The sequence below is a fragment of the Tenebrio molitor genome, chromosome 2, assembly GCF_963966145.1.
Source record: "Tenebrio molitor chromosome 2, icTenMoli1.1, whole genome shotgun sequence".
Classification (NCBI taxonomy): Eukaryota; Metazoa; Arthropoda; class Insecta; order Coleoptera; family Tenebrionidae; genus Tenebrio; species Tenebrio molitor.
In genome coordinates this window covers 27,829,919-27,845,421 of record NC_091047.1, presented here as the reverse complement: position 1 = coordinate 27,845,421, position 15,503 = coordinate 27,829,919, and the positions used below count along the sequence as shown (strand labels likewise).

General features: G+C 34.3%; 1 protein-coding gene across 7 annotated transcripts in view; it reads left to right on the top strand.

The window, feature by feature from the left end:
* Positions 1-15,503, top strand: part of LOC138123271 (orexin receptor type 2-like) — a 130,538-nt gene that overhangs the window by 70,145 nt on the left and 44,890 nt on the right. For 4 of the 7 annotated variants that reach the window (XM_069037895.1, XM_069037896.1, XM_069037898.1 and 1 more), the window contains exons 5-8: positions 9,088-9,417; positions 9,812-9,909; positions 13,657-13,938; positions 14,886-15,017. In XM_069037895.1, coding sequence (XP_068893996.1) covers positions 9,088-9,417; positions 9,812-9,909; positions 13,657-13,938; positions 14,886-14,990 — 815 coding nt within the window. In that variant the 3' untranslated portion in view covers positions 14,991-15,017. The remainder of the gene's footprint in view (positions 1-9,087; positions 9,418-9,811; positions 9,910-13,656; positions 13,939-14,885; positions 15,018-15,503) is intronic. The other 3 variants (XM_069037900.1, XM_069037893.1, XM_069037899.1) reach the window with 1 other exon arrangement.

The window sequence follows — 15,503 nt, the reverse complement described above, 5'->3', positions numbered from 1 at the left end:
CGTCAATCAATCAACGACGAGTGCAAATTTTCAATCAATAAAATTAATTCAGCCATAATTTCACCGCCTCCACCTAATATTTAAAGTTAATAATGAGGCGTGTGAAGCGATGATGTGGATGCGAGAGTAACAACTCTCGCAGAAGAGGCAGGATACAGAAGTAATAATAATTGTATTTATTAATTAATAACATCAAACTTGATTCATTATATTAGTTGTTAATCGTTAATAAATAAAATAATTTGGGTTGATATTACGTTAAAACAGTGGTGTGTCATGGGGGCTTGTGTCGAGTTGACCATGGTCTGGGCGTCGATCACAGAGACCTCCTCTAAAATAGTAAAAAGGAGCTGTTAGCAACCAATTCGCTGAGAGCATGGAGTGAACACAAACGATACAAATTTAAAACAGCAAATATTAACACTTTTGGTGATTGTGAAATAACACAAATGCATAGAGCTCTGTCGGATGTGGGAGGGTTATAGGGTTGACGCCAGTAAGAAGTTGGTGCAAAAGGTGGGAAGGAAACAGCGCGCGAGGCACCCGCTTCAATTACTGACAATGCAATCAGTGCTGAGTGGTGCAATGGTACATACAAAGAGAAAGTACAAGCAACATACCTGCTCTTTACTATACAGGTCTAGATCAAAGGTGGGCCCACCCTCTTACTAGTCCTTTGCCTGTAAGACATTAAGGGTCCTTGACAACTGTGAAACCAAATTGGGCGAGTACGAAGGGAAAGTACGCGCAACGTACCCACTCCAATCAATAAACAAACTAGAACCAAACCAAAGCATCTGCAAAGAAAATTGTGATGGAAACAGCAAAAGTGGAAATTAGTTAGCCAACCATTGTCATTGGATTTCTGTAGTATCTACTTTAACGAAAAAGGATGTTGGCGAACAGGAACTAATCAAGTTAACAGTGCATTCATCTTCTTAGAGCCAGTTTATAGAAAGAGAATTAAATATTTAATTCGAATTAAATCTTAATGCACGATTAACCCATAAATCCGAAACTTCGATTGGTTCAATCGGATCACGTGTTCAGTTAAACTCGCATTTGATTACGATTAACTTAATTTCGCTTCTGTAAACTGGGCCTTAGTCTATTAAACCATATTTTCAACTGAATTCTTGTCATCAGCAGAAGCTAATAAAGGGCTTACGAGGTAACCCATCAATAAAAGCAGAAACTACGACTGTAACTTTTGTCACAACCAAAGAAAACAACGGCAATCCGAGCATAATTGTTCATTGCTATAAATAAAAGTTGAATGTATAATGATTATATGTAGTTTCAACTTTTATTTATAGCAATGAACAGTTACAGATTTGAATGTGTAGTTTTATTCATGAAATAAACATTCGATTATCATTTTATCTTGACAAAAATTTCGGATTGATTTGTTGTCAATTTATCTCGTGACATTCGTTAAACGCAATGGGCCGTATCACGACACCCTTATGACTCTAATTACCTTGGTGACGAATTCATCTCTTTCTATCAGGTTATAATTGCATAAATCTATATCGTTTTATGTTTACTTTAATCACGACTCTAGTTAACGGCAATTTTAATAACGGTGTCGTGATACGGCCCATTGTCAGTCGATAACTTGCCACCCAAGAAACGCTCGTAACGATTTGAAATTGAGAAAATTTTGCCACTGATGATTTATATTATATTATTAAATGCATACTCATTAAATAGAGCTGTTTTTCTAAAAATTTTTTCAGAGCTAATTAAATTTTTTCTAAACTAATTATTAAATTAGCATTTCCACCCTTCATTCTGACGAGCAGTTTACTATCTCGAAATTGTTCACATTCGATGACGATAATTAATCAACAGTCCTTTTTTTGTGGTTTCACCCTCAAATAAAGATTTATGAAGTTTTATAACAGCAATATTACCGCACAAGTGCAAGTTTGCAAAAATTCGTGCGCAAATTTGCCTTATGAAATGCGTTAATAAATTAATGATGCTGTTCTCTTAAAATATGAAATATTTAAAATTTCATCAAACATGGATATAACGGGTAAATTAAAAGTAATTGGAAATATTTCACAGAGCACTAGGCTGTTATCATAATTTAAAATCAAAGTTTTTAATCCATTAAATTACTTGTTTAATACTTATTACTTTTTGGACGACCCGTCAATAAAAGATTATGTTTACAAATCATTGATCGGTAAGACATTCACTTAGGTACGGATTAGAAGGCGGTAAGTAATCAAATTAGAAAGTTTTTTTTTCCAAGCTACCGTCCTGGAAACAGAATCGGTTAATTATTTTTTTTGTCATTTTAGATAATTTTATAGTTGTCACACAAGTGTCACTTTGATTTGAACAAATTCATCATCATTTAATTTGGTTATTGCATGGATCGTGCAAAAAACTTACAAAGTATCACGGGCGTAGTGCTACCGGTCTGGGCTACTAACACTATTACCCTCGACCGGTAAAACGCACTTACCGCCTTTGATACTTAAGTAACTATTAGCGATTTGTGCTCGATCCAGGTGGCGTGGCTGCATTTTATGCTCTGCGCCAAGCCACAGCTTCTAGAGTACCTACCACGGACACTGGCGGATCCTTTCCGACTACAAGAGCTCCAACGAACCCATAATAAATGAAGAATCTCATTTATAAACTATTTGGTGGTACCGCGTTTCGCCACTGGTTAAATGCAAAACGATCACATACTTCTCGATAATGAAGTTAAAGTAAATTAAATGAAAGATTTTGAAAAACAAGGTTTTATTTATAAATCAATTTCCAAAGAAAATAAGTGTAAGAAATGAACTAATAATGGTGTTGAAATTAAATCTTGTATACATATAAAAGTTATCGACGTAGAGAAATAATTTGCCTTCGAAAGAATGCGTCTTACCGAGAGCGAATCAAGTGATTCGCTGTAGTTCATTTTCCTTCCATCATTTTCGAACACCCCTTTCTCACTCCTTTCTTGACCAAAATAGCCAGTCAGTTCTGATAGATTCCAAATTCGTTATTTTAACCAATCACGAAAGCTTTTTAATATTTCTAGATTGTTTTATGTCACCGTTTGTTTTCGCAATAATTTTAAATGATTTGATTTTTCACCAGCTAGTTTAATAAAATTTTATGAGTTTCCACTTGATCAGCTTTGAAAATTTTACAGTTGCTTTTAGTCTACCCGTTATTGATTTTCACATCATACAAACTGACATAACTGACACTAGCCGTTAAAAAGTGAAATGTATATTATTAAAAAACTGATCAGTAACATTAGCTTTTCAAACTGCATTATGAACGACATTGATCTAACTTGTACGCTCCTTGAAAGACGAGAAGAAGCAGAGGCTACTCTGAATACTTTACTTCCTAAGAAGTCGCGTGAGGCCTTTGACAAAGAATATAATAACCTCCGAAAAACTGTACAAGGAGATAGACAAGTAGACAAGTTTCATTCGAGAAACGAATAATAACAAGTACCTTGCAATTTGCAATAAAGGTTGGAAGTTGGAGTTTCCGTTCATATTTGGTGAACGGTGAATTATTTTATTTCTTCTTCCGTTGTACAGGGTCATTATAAATTATTGTCCCATCGCTGTACTTGTTGGTGACGTACTTGAATGTGCCGCAAGCCTCATAATTTGAGTGAGACTAGTATCGTCGATAGGTGACGCTACTGGCGGTAGTGGAAATCTGTCTACTAGTTTGTCTAGCGTTGCGAGGCTGCGGCATATCCAAAATTTGTGTGGGTTTTCAACGCCAACTAGGCACGATGGGACAATCATAATGACTCTGCAGATCGTGCTTATAATATTAGTTTACAACGACGCATGTAGAAGTGAACAGTTTATAAACATGATGGTAGGGGACATAGAACATAAATCGAATATGATTTTAGTTTCTATTCCTAAAATTAAAACTAACTAATATACCCGGACTGTTTGGAAAAAATAGGCGCTTATTCGTTCCTTATCGGAATGGATATTGTATTAGCACCCCAATTCGTACAAATATGATTAGTAAATGCCTAAAACCATATTTGCTCTTTTTAAACTGTCGAATCCCCAGCTTTTTTCTGGGTATTGTTTCAGGCGTTCGAGTGCTTTGCATTGTAGTGAACATCACTTTAACAACACTTTTAACAAAAACGCCACGAAGGATGGAAATCCTCGGCTCTGGCAGAGGGTTACATTAGAGGCCCATTAGTGCAAGTTTTTTCGTCTGAGGTAATTTCAACGAGTGGTTGTTCCAGAATCGTACAGACTGAAAAAAACAAATGCCTTCATTGAGACACGAGTGTAGAACCAAATTCTAGATGAAGTGAAATTTCTTAACAAAATTCAATTCACTTATAACAACATTACGAGGAATGGAAATATTTCATTTATTTTTGGGCATAACGACGGTCATTATAGGAAGTAGAAGCAAGAAACCATTTTAAATATCAAGTGGACATATTAAGACTATGCAGGTACTTAACTACCACGACATAACAAAATTATTATATATTTTATTAGATTAGAAATGTTTAAGTGAAAATTGAGAAATTTATCAGATACTTATTAAAAATTAGATCCTATTATTTTTAGCCAGATTAATTCCAGAATACAAACTTTAACGTTAGGTAATTATTTATTTATAATACAGTTATTAAAAATACAATTATTAAAAACAATTTGAGAATCTGACAGGAGTAACATGCAATAGTAATCACTTTTGACAGATGACAGAGTAGTAGGACGTTTTTATCGCGATAACCATTTTTGATTGTATGAAAGCAAGCGATCTGATTGGCACGTTTGATATACACGTGGCAATTAATCATATCAATATGTCTTTCAATCACACCACAAAAAATGTTAAGTATCATTTACTCTTTGACTAATTGGATTATTGAGTTTTTTCAAAGCAACAGAGAGATAACTACAGAAAACGTCTTTTCTTACACCATACTCTATTTTTTTTAATTTCTTAAATACTTGTATACCGGGACATTTATTTTAATATTGAACATAGCCCATACTTATTCCCTATGTTCAGTTTTAAAAAACACAGGTCAATGCATGTATGTAATCACGTAACCAAGGTAACGACAATAAGTACTTGACAGTTTAACAAAATGGTCAAGTTGTTTGAAGAAGAAATGCACATAATGCAGTTATTCTATGCCAATCAGAGCATTAGAAATGTACGTGACATTTCCAATGCAACACATGTTAGACCAATTCCATCAATCGGAATAATTTTTAACATTATTTCAAAATCTCTGGTGTTTGGTATAGTTGGTTGCATAGCAACTCACAATGCATTGACCTGTGTTTTTTAAAATTGAACATACGAATAAGTATGGACTATGTTCAGAGTTAAAAAAATGTCCCGGTATATCAGCAACTTACATTACTTTAACGTGTATACATCTACACACACACACACACACACACAATAAAAAATTCAATTTCTTCTTAAACTTAATACGAAACTAGACACATGTTTTTTTTAAATTACCTACTCGTATAACGAAAAATTGTCTGCGTCGGAAGGCCAAACTTACCTCATATTTTATTTTAGGGGATAACGCCAGCGTCGCTTTTATCGATAGTGTGCGAATTTTCCCATTTCAACTTTTTATCGAAAATAGAGCAAACCGAATTAGGCCTGTTCCGGATGATTATTCGTGGTGTCGGTTTGCGCATTTTCTTTTTTCAATTTCTTATCGTCAAAACAGACCAAAATGAATTAAGACTATTTGGAAAGATTAGTTGAGTGGTTGGCTTGATGGAAACAAATTTTTCGTCGCATAATTAAACTGGTGATGAACTGAAAAATAAACGTGACTTTGAAAGGAACTCAGCTAGGCGTGATCTAAATATTAAATGGCTTCGCCACTTCGCTTCAAAGTTCTTTCCAGGGACGTGTAAAATAAGAAAGACCATCAATTACAGCGCGGCAAATGTAACACGCTGGAGGGTGGTCTACGGTGTACCTATTCGGATGCTCCATCAGTGAAAGACATTGTTGCGAAAGACAGCTAAAAGGCGGAAAGTGTCATTAATTAGAAAGAATCACTTTACACACATAAATTTACAAAGCACTAAACGCTAATTGATTTAATTGAAGTGGAAGAAAGTTTGTATTGATCAATAACAAAAATTTACAATCAATTACTGTTTAACGTCAACTTTAAACAATTTATATGATATGTAAACCAGCTTAAACTGATGTTTATGCTGAAAACCACACAAGGAGAAACTAATGGGAACATTATTCCAGTTATTAGATAAATTTTGGAGATTTTCACTGTATTTTTTTGAAGTGAATATAATCTCACATCTACTTTGAAATAACAAGAATAAATTGGACTATGCAAATTTGTGGTTGGGCTCATTTATTAGCACTCAGGATTTTAGTTGTAAGGGTAAACAACCAGTAAAACAAACACTCAGTTGTTTTCTTAGAATCAAGCAGTTTGTTTGTTTGTCGAATTAATGAGATAAAAATGTGTCTGGGAGTTCGGTTTAAAAAAAATTACAGTAAACGAAAAAAGACGTGAGTTTTAACAGAGAAGTGTTTTTTTCTTGGACTGATAACCATCTTAACCAGATGCTAAATAATTTCCAATTTTTTTTTAATTGGAACAGGTGCTTTAAAAAGTTTTCACATAATTACATTTCCTTATACTTTGAGACAATAATAATGAAATTATCTTTGAAAGAGATGTTTTGTACCTTTTGCAAAATTAGCTGTTTAATTTAGTTGTGTTAATTGTTAATAAACAATTAGCACAACAACAATTTCATATCCTATTTCAACTCGTCCGACAAATACATTTTATTATTGCTGAAATGAGTACTTATTTAACTTTTGCCGATTATTTTTAAAATCTATTAGACGCGTTAAATATACATTTTCCAACATCTTATATTTTCAAATGAAACATTTTTAAACTTTGCCTTGCAAAATTTCCTTTTACATTGAACAAACAGTAAAGGATCTAGCTCCATTCCAACTGATATTATACTTCACACATTTTATTATCTTTGTCTGTTTTCTCTTACACAAAGTTTCCTTAATTTTTTATTATCTATTTTCCTAAAATCCTACATAAACAAACGTGTTCGGTGAATTTCCCCAACTCTTTCCACAGACCCTTACTAGTAAAAGGGATCCATTTCAACTAAACACATTAAAATAATTTCAATCGTTTTGCGCCTCACTCAGTTAATGCCACAAAGTGTTATAATTATTAACTTTGGCGGGAGCTGCCGGCAGCAGTAAAACAATTTCTAAAGAATTGAATAACTGGGAAATTCAATTTTAAACACTGTGAGCAGTAACTGTGTAATATTATCCGGATACAATTTGGGCCACAGATGAAAGGGACTGACAGACGATGGGGATAATTTCATAACAGAGAACATCAAAACCAGTTTTGTGTCGTCATTTCTGGTATTTTCATTTTAAACTGTTCGATAAATAACACAAATAGAAAATTGAAAAAGACAAGAAAGTAAATAATAATATATTATTGCATGAGCAAGGCGAGTGCATGTAATCATTTAATTAAGACATATACAAGGTGGAACAAAACTATTTTCATCTAGTTACCTTTGCGTTATCCTTGTAAAAATACGAAGTGCTACTCTACCAAAAAAAAAAAACCCCTAACCTCAAAATATACTAAAAAATTCTAAATGTGATTTATTACGAAGAGATGATATGAATGCAAAGAAACCAACAAAAGCAAGTCACAGCAAGTGTTGAAAGTGGTCACCATTTTGCTACATACATAAAACTATACGACATTTCATATTATTAAAAATGTGCTGCAATATATCCAGTGTTATCTCGTTGCATTTCAATCAATGTGATCCGTGCAATCAGTTCTTGCAAATTGTTAATACTTTCTTTGAAGACCTCAGTTTTAAGAAAGCTAAATATGAAGAAGTCTAATGAGGTGGTGCAATGCAGTTTCTTCAACAATGTTGTTCGGAAGCCTAAGTCAAAACTGTGCTTTGCATTCAGACATAGAACACTGCCATTTCCCATTTACTACGCGTCCAATAATGGAAGTGTTTTCTTGTATCCTACACATTTTAATCGTTTGTTAATTTATTTTAGTAAATTGTAACAATTGTCAATTTGATTAATGACATTTATTGACAGAACTACACAGCTAGCTACCGGTGCAGGAAAATTTACATGAGCAAAAATTCCAAAGCTAACTAGATCACAATAATTTTGTTCCACACTGTATGCATTCAAGGACAAATAACAGTTAGGTATTTTGAAAAGCTTGCCAAAAGATTTAACTCCACTGGTTAACTAAGTCTTGTTTTATAAATGTAAAATGGCACCAGATTACGTTCGTAAATCCAATTTACTCCCATATTATTGTATAGAAACTAATTCCTGAAAGCAATCCTGTAACATTTGTAGCTTAGTCCCTCAACAATGCTTTGAGTTGCTTTTAGTGTAATGAACAATGGCAAACAATAGTTTCAACAAGATGCCAAGAGCACTGTCTTTGGGTTATTCAAAATTTACTTAACCTTTCATAATTATTTGTTGTTAAAGAAAACTTCGTTATTTAATGAAAACGATGTTGTCTCGTGTAACAAGAGGCACGAAAAAGAGTAATTTTGTACAAACTGTACAAAGTGTACAGGGTTGAGCTCAAAAAATTTAATTTTGCTTTTTTTTAAAGCAAAAATTATAAATAACCCTGTATAAATTATATTCGATTATTTCTAACAATAGCTATTCTTTGGGTGGGTGTTAAACTAATGAAATTTTAAAGCTTTTTTTCTGTTGGTTAATTAATCTAATAGTTCATTAGTTAAATGAAATTGCGAATAATGTGAGTAGTATGTGCAAAGCAATGGAACATTTTCTGAAGCTTTTAAAAAATCATTGATAATAAACGCGACAAAACTTGTTGGTTGAACAAAAAAAATACAATTTGTTCTGTATACCTAGTTACAAAAATCCCAGTCAAATTCATTATAGAGAAAAATATAAATTTTAAATCAATTTAAAATATTTTCAGCTCGAACACAATAAATCTCTTGCACATTTTCTTCTTTCCAGGTGTTTCAGTAGCATCCAGCATCTTCACCATAACAGCGATGGCCGTAGACCGCTACCTTGCGATAACCCGCCCGTTTGGCTTCTTCTACCGTTGCTTCAACAAGAGAACCACCACCATCATAATTCTTCTGATGTGGATTCTCTCTTTGGCTCTCTTCATGCCGGTCCTGCTGGTAACAGGAACGTCTAAACTTGAATACATTGAAGTTCAGAACAAGAGCCTGTACATAAACGTCCACTTCTGCGGTGAGCATTGGGAGAAGTCGTCGATGTCTCCCGTACAACAGGCCTTGGGCATCACCTGGTTCATCTTCATGTTCGTTCTCCCAGGTAAAAAGGAGAAGGATCCAGACTTTTATATCGTGATGATTTTCGGGCGTCAGCAAACGCGTTAAAGCAGTTTATTTCCACTTAGCCCCATTACACAAATGGGAGACCGGTAATAAAGCGTTCTAAGTGTGCAACATTCTCCAAGAATGGCAATGGAATTGAGATTAATGTCATCGCTTGCTAAACCCCCAACGGGCATATTTTCGCGTTTTAATATGTTTTATCACGTTTTAAAGTGCGGTAAGGCGCTGGGCCAATTTGAAGGTTTTACGCCCCGCTGGTGGATAAGTAAGCAAAGTGCTTAAAGTACAGCGGAGTGAAAATTAGCAAAGACGTTAGAATTAATTCCAAAATAAAAAGAAAACAATCAAGGGAATTGTTTCGCTTTTTTCAGGTTTGATAATCCTTTTCGCTTATTCCATGATGAGCCGTACCCTGTGCTCCGGAGTGCCGCCGTTCGACAACAACGACGGTGTGACCTGCATGCAACAGGTGAGAAACTGCTAACTCTGCACGTAGGGATTACAGGCGAAGCTGAACTTGCACATTTACATCGAATTAAAATGCAAGGACGAGTGCTTGCACTAAACTCGGGAAAATTGCGTGAAGAGTGCAATTTTTTTCTCATTACGGTGGATTCATCAGAAGCTAATAGCTTTATCCGGTTCAAATATTTGCGTAATCACTCTTTCACTTCCGCGTCTGGTTTTGACGGAATTTACGATGGATGCTCGGATCTAATTGACTCCAAATTTGCTCTTAGTGCTGCTGAAGTAAAAAGAAGTGAAAGGGAAGATATTGGGGTGATGCGAACAAATGTCAGTAATGGTTCAGCCAACGGCTGATTTATCAAAGGGAATCAAATTAGAAATTTTATTTTTCAGGAGTTTTCACACCGAGAATATATAATTTAGAAATGAACATTCTTAGGCCTTGTACTAAAATAAGTTTTCTTTACGGGCTTTAGTGCTTATGAGCAATAACATTTATGGGGTCAAGTTAGGTTACATTTTGTTATTATTTTGTTAAATGTCGTTTTAAAGGTGACAGTGGACATGGAGAAAAGTGGCAAAAATACTAACTCATTTGAATTTAAAAAAAAAATGTAATTTATGCAACAACTGCATAAAGTAGTACTTTCTACATGAATGGCAATCCCATGAGTAAAAGAAAACACTTGAAAATGATATGGACAGTTGCGGAATTAAAATTTCGGGCACTATTGTCAATGTCATGATATAAACTCTAAAACAACCTTTACGTTAATAACCTTATTTTTTACTCTTGTCATGTTTTTGTCTTTTTGGCATTCAAAAATTGTCATTTGTGGCATAATAACGGGTAGGCAACATATCAAAGCGATGATTTAATTACACTCAGTGCAACTAACTGAAATCTCAAAATTCAAAATTGATTGGGTGACTGACACAGAAAAGTTTAATTTTTGAATTTCAGTCATGATGACAGTAGAAAGTGCTTTACAGAGATTTTGTTAAAGTGACAGAAAAATAGTGCCCGAAATTTTAATTCCGCAACTGTACCTATATGTTTATGTATATGCCTTACAATATACAGGGTTATTGTAAATGATTGTAGTCCAAGTAGGCGTAAAAACTGAATGTAAAATTTATGGTTGCCGCTCCATATAAAAAACATTAAAATGATGTGAATAGGTGAGTACACACGGTTCACACGCAGGAGTTAAATTAGGTGCAAAACAACTCAATAGTATTAGAAATGGTTGCAAAACAACTCAACATTTTTGGATTCGATGGTTAATTAAAAAAAATAAATAAAATTCTCATCACCGCACTTTTCACCTAAAAAATAACAGTGACAGCGACAAAAATTAACAGTTCACATGAAAGCGGCAAAAATTTCATAACATGGGCATGGTCTGCTTCGACTACAATCATTTATAATAACCCTGCATTTTTTAGCACTGTCTGCGATTAGAAACACAATCAACATCAAAACACAAATCTAGAGCAAAGACAACTTCAATTGTTTTCATTGCAACCTTATAATTCGTCTATTTCATATCAATTGCAAAAGCCATACGGATTCAAATCCATGGATGACTGGATTACAAATTAATTTGATCGCTCGATATAAGGCCAGAATGAAATAATGACAGGCTTTGGCATTTTTTCAATTCTACTCCGATTATTATTATTACCAGAAACAAATGTTTTACGCAAAAAAGTTGTGAATATATTAAAGATCCTTTATTATATTCGCTTATGCAATTCGTCAAAATGATTTAATAAACAAGATTCCTTCCTGAAACCGGTAAAACACCATTTGCAGAATTGCTTCCACTACTTTCGCTTCTCTCTTAAATAGATTAATTTTACACAGCACTGATTAGTTTTGTGCTTGACTCGACGTTAAAAAGTTTTCCAGCTATAAGTATTTCCTAATTGAAAGCCTGGAGTTTTGTGTTTAGTTTAAGAAAAATGCAAAATACTTGCCTTGTTTTTTAAAACTTGAGCTAAAAAATAATATGTACCTTGTTATTGAAACTTTTTTGTAATTCGGGAGTGTTACAAGATAAAAGTTCAGAGAAGCAGAAATTCTAATGTTATTTTATATGGGCCATTTTTAATCACGGACAGAAAACCACACTGTAGGGGCTCTTCATCTCAAATTTCAAATATTTGCTGCACCTTATGAATGTTTTAAATTAAAAAAAGGACATCTTTATTCTTAAATGCATCTCGTCAACCCTTTGAATCTGTTATGAAAATAAATTTCTTGGGTTTATACAAGGTATTTCACGAATGAGCCCGGCGGAATTGAAAATGCAACCCACAATACATTTCCAAAGTGAACGTGGTTATTTTAAATATCGTATTGTTTAAAAATGAAATTACAAATCCATGACATTTACGAAAAAGTTAAAATACGACGATTAAAATGTATTCGAACGCTGAGAAAAACAGACATGATATAATTTATGGCAAATGTAATAAAAATGTTTATGCCGTTGTGCGTTTTTGCAGACAATAGACATTTTCCCTTCTCGTCGTTTTTTCACAATTTCATTTAACCATAGCGAATGACGTTTATGTCAAAATTTACGAAACTATACAGCTAACCATGTTTTATGTTTTTTAAATCAAAAAACAAATATCCACTGGATTTTGACGATTAGTTCTTCGATTGTGTTAAGTGAAGACGCGTACACTAACTGATTAATACGAGTAAGTCCTCACAAAAAAAAATCACACGGATTTAAATCCAGTGACCACACTGGGAACAAAATGGATCTGCAGCAATCAATCCATTTTTCTTCCAAATTGTTGTTTTATCAATTTGTGACATCTCTAAACCATGTACATACATGTAGTAGAGCTCTTTCGTGTTAATACTACTGGGTGGACAGAAACAAATTAAATTAAGAGTACTACCTACACAGCAGACCGTTGCTTTAAAATTGACGTTTCTTTGACATTTCCGCGATGACCAGTGATGTCGCATTTGGCAATGAAGCTGGTATCGTGCGTTCATTTAAATTTATCCTCAAAGTTGACGTTGGAGAGTCGATTGAGAACCATTCGTGTAAAAGCGTAAGATTTAAACAGCTGATCCGTCATCCGTTATCCGTATTGTGCGTTCACAATCGAGTCTTCAACGCCAACTTGAGGATAAATTTAAATGAACGCACGATATATTACCCATTCTTACGAATGTAAAATACGGCTCTTGTTTATTTTTTCATTTTCTCCATTATCGGATAATAATGATAAAAGGCACAATTATAATTACAACGTCTAAAATTTATGAGGTATGATTTATTATAATATTATAAAGTAGCATTTAACACCACAATTTGTCTACGCCCATGCATTGAACGTTTATTTGCGTAGAATTCCACTACGACATGACCTATAATTTGCAACGCCTGCTCTGATTTATTTTCTTTTTGATCACCTTGTACTGAAAACATTGTCTGACAAAAATCAAAAACTGAAACGTACTTTGGTTAAAAATAGTCTAGTCCTGAGGTCGATAAAGCACTGAAAGCATAAATAGCTTGTCCAACGTAAGGTTTACGTTTACAATAAAATTAATAACGGAATTTTTCAATGTCCAGACTACATCGATCGCCAACGACAAAAGCGTTTTTCAACTATCACTGAACAATAAATTCCTAAGTAACGTGATCATATAAAAACACAAACTCCTCTCCGTTCTAGAGGGTTATTTTCTGAAACGTGATTCTCTTTCTTTCAGAGGAATCGCTTAATGCGAAGTCGCAAACGCGTTGCTTGCATTCTTCTCCTGCTGGCTTTCATCTTCGCTGGATGCTGGCTGCCCTATCACGTGGTCAACCTCCTCGGCGACGTGGGTAACGACAACTACAAAGAACTCACCATGTATCTTCTGCTGCTAGGCCACGCCAATTCCGCCCTCAATCCCGTCATCTATTGCGCCCTCTCACGCAGATTCCGGAATTCGATCAAAGATTTGATCTGCGTCGACATACACTTCACCAGACGAAGGCAGAACATGCAGGTTTGTATGAAATTGTAATATTTGATTTGTTTCGTGTCAGAAACGTCTCTTCGAGAATAGAGTTAACTCATCGTTTTCCGCGAGTTGCTCAACATAAAATCCGACTAAATGAAATTGCTTGAGTTCAGCGTGGATGTGTTTGGATAAAATTGTGGATTTGTAGCGGATTAAATGATGATGCAGTTAAAACGGTGGTTGTTAGAGTGAAAGCAATTTAAAATGTCTTTAATCGAGTAGGCGAGGGTAGTAGATTTTGTAAAAGTATACAGCTCTGGAGCTTTAATTATGGATTTTTCCCAATTATTACTAATTCCCAAATTTCTCCCAACTATTTAATTAACAGTTCTCTTAAATTTCCTTTCTCTTATCTACGGTGTGATCAAGAATGTGTTGGTAACAATGAAATTTGGCAAATTTGAAATTTACCATGAAAGGTTCATTTTTGTAAAAGCATAAGTGACAAAACCAAAAATGTTTTTAATGTCGTCTCAAGTCAGTGCCAATTACGAGACAAAAAACACCAGTACTTTTCAATTGTTTCATTGCCAACAGACTCAGTCATTGTTGATCACGCTGCACTTTAGTTATTACACTGGTTTTATCACAAAATCCACCTTACACTTCAGTAGGTACGTGTTAAGAAAACTATTTTAAACGAAAACAGGCGTCTGCGATAAAAATAAAACTTCTACAATGATATGAGGTTTATATTAATTTAATTCGAGTTGTTCAGATAATTTCCACAGGACGTGCATAGTAAGAGCCGAAAGTTTCCGATCTAATTGGTGGTTGAAATTTTTTTTCTCAACATAATTATATTCTATGTAAATGCATTTCTTACAGAGCTTAATTAACACTTCCATACCTTTGTAAAAATTGTCCAAATTCTTCCTTATAAAACGTACAAAATTCGCCTCTTCATAGATTTTTCAATTTTTCCCTCGCAGATCGGATTTCAATTTCGAGAGCAGTTGATAGTCACTTGGGGCCGAATCAGGGCTGTAAAGTGGGTTTGCAAGAAGGACAACGTGTGTGCGGGAGCATTATTGTGAACACCATACCTCCAGACAGCTTTCCATGTAGGTATAACGGCATTCGTCAACTGATTTATCATTTTCAAGATTTCTTTTCTATAAATGAAGAAAGAAATAATGCTGCAAAACAAATGCTCAAAGATGTATTTAAAGTTATCATTTTACGCCTCATAATCTTTTTCGTTCTTTGACACTTGTTTGTCTTTGCAAAAAAAATGTTTGCTTTATTTGCATATCATGGAGATTATATTAAAAAAATAAGAACCTTACATTACGCAAAATCTTATCTTAGTAACCGCACTTGAAAAAAAATTCTTCAAAGTCAAGAGGAGCAATACGTAGGTCGCTAAAGATTCAGTACATCAACAGAATAGCAGCTTTGACTGCTGTTCCATTGGTCCTAAATAACTTTACTCTAAGTCTCTATATCTAGAGATCGTATCGTACTCACACAATATAGACTGAAATTGAACTCTTCTTCGCCCCGAAATAATAGTCCATGACGAAGAAAACTTAAGATCTGTTCTATCA